General features: G+C 32.4%; 1 protein-coding gene across 5 annotated transcripts in view; it reads left to right on the top strand.

Annotated features, from left to right (window-relative positions):
- LOC106467652 (paired box protein Pax-6-like) overlaps positions 1-623 on the top strand; it is a 61,507-nt gene that overhangs the window by 30,168 nt on the left and 30,716 nt on the right. For all 5 annotated transcript variants that reach the window (XM_022395850.1, XM_022395847.1, XM_022395851.1 and 2 more), the window contains one exon: positions 257-409. In XM_022395850.1, coding sequence (XP_022251558.1) covers positions 257-409 — 153 coding nt within the window. The remainder of the gene's footprint in view (positions 1-256; positions 410-623) is intronic.

A 623-nucleotide genomic window follows, 5' to 3' on the forward strand; every position in this document is an offset into this window, starting at 1 on the left:
CTAACTTACTTTTTGTCATGTAAGATATGTACTGAAGTCTACCTAACTTACTTTTTTGTCATGTAAGATATGTACTGAAGTCTACCTAACTTACTTTTTTGTCATGTAAGATATGTACTGAAGTCTACCTAACTTACTTTTTTGTCATGTAAGATATGTACTGAAGTCTACCTAACTTACTTCTTTTGACATGTACTTACGGTCAAATATAGAGAAAAGAAAGTCTCAGTGTTTTTTTTAAATATTTTATTTCTAGGACATATCAGTTCATTATATTTGAATTCTCGACACGAAGACGAGGTGGCTTCCTCTGGTGTGTTATCCAACGAAATGATTCCCTACAGCGTACAACCTTACGATTTCATTCGACAGCTTTTAACGTCACAAAACATGGTTTCTAAAATACTAGGTAAGGAGATTAGTAAGTATTTTTTACAAGTAAAATTATTGTTAAACAAGTTACTTAAACGACACTTTTGCACACATAAAATATTAAAAACAAACATACAACGTCGAATTGTTGCAAAGTAAAGATAGATTTATTAAAAATAGGGCACAGCCCTAAATAAGGCTCTACATGTTTCGGAAACATTCCACACTACCATCATTCGATGACGAGGAGC

The sequence above is a fragment of the Limulus polyphemus genome, unplaced genomic scaffold, assembly GCF_000517525.1.
Source record: "Limulus polyphemus unplaced genomic scaffold, Limulus_polyphemus-2.1.2 Scaffold2693, whole genome shotgun sequence".
Lineage (NCBI taxonomy): Eukaryota > Metazoa > Arthropoda > Merostomata > Xiphosura > Limulidae > Limulus > Limulus polyphemus.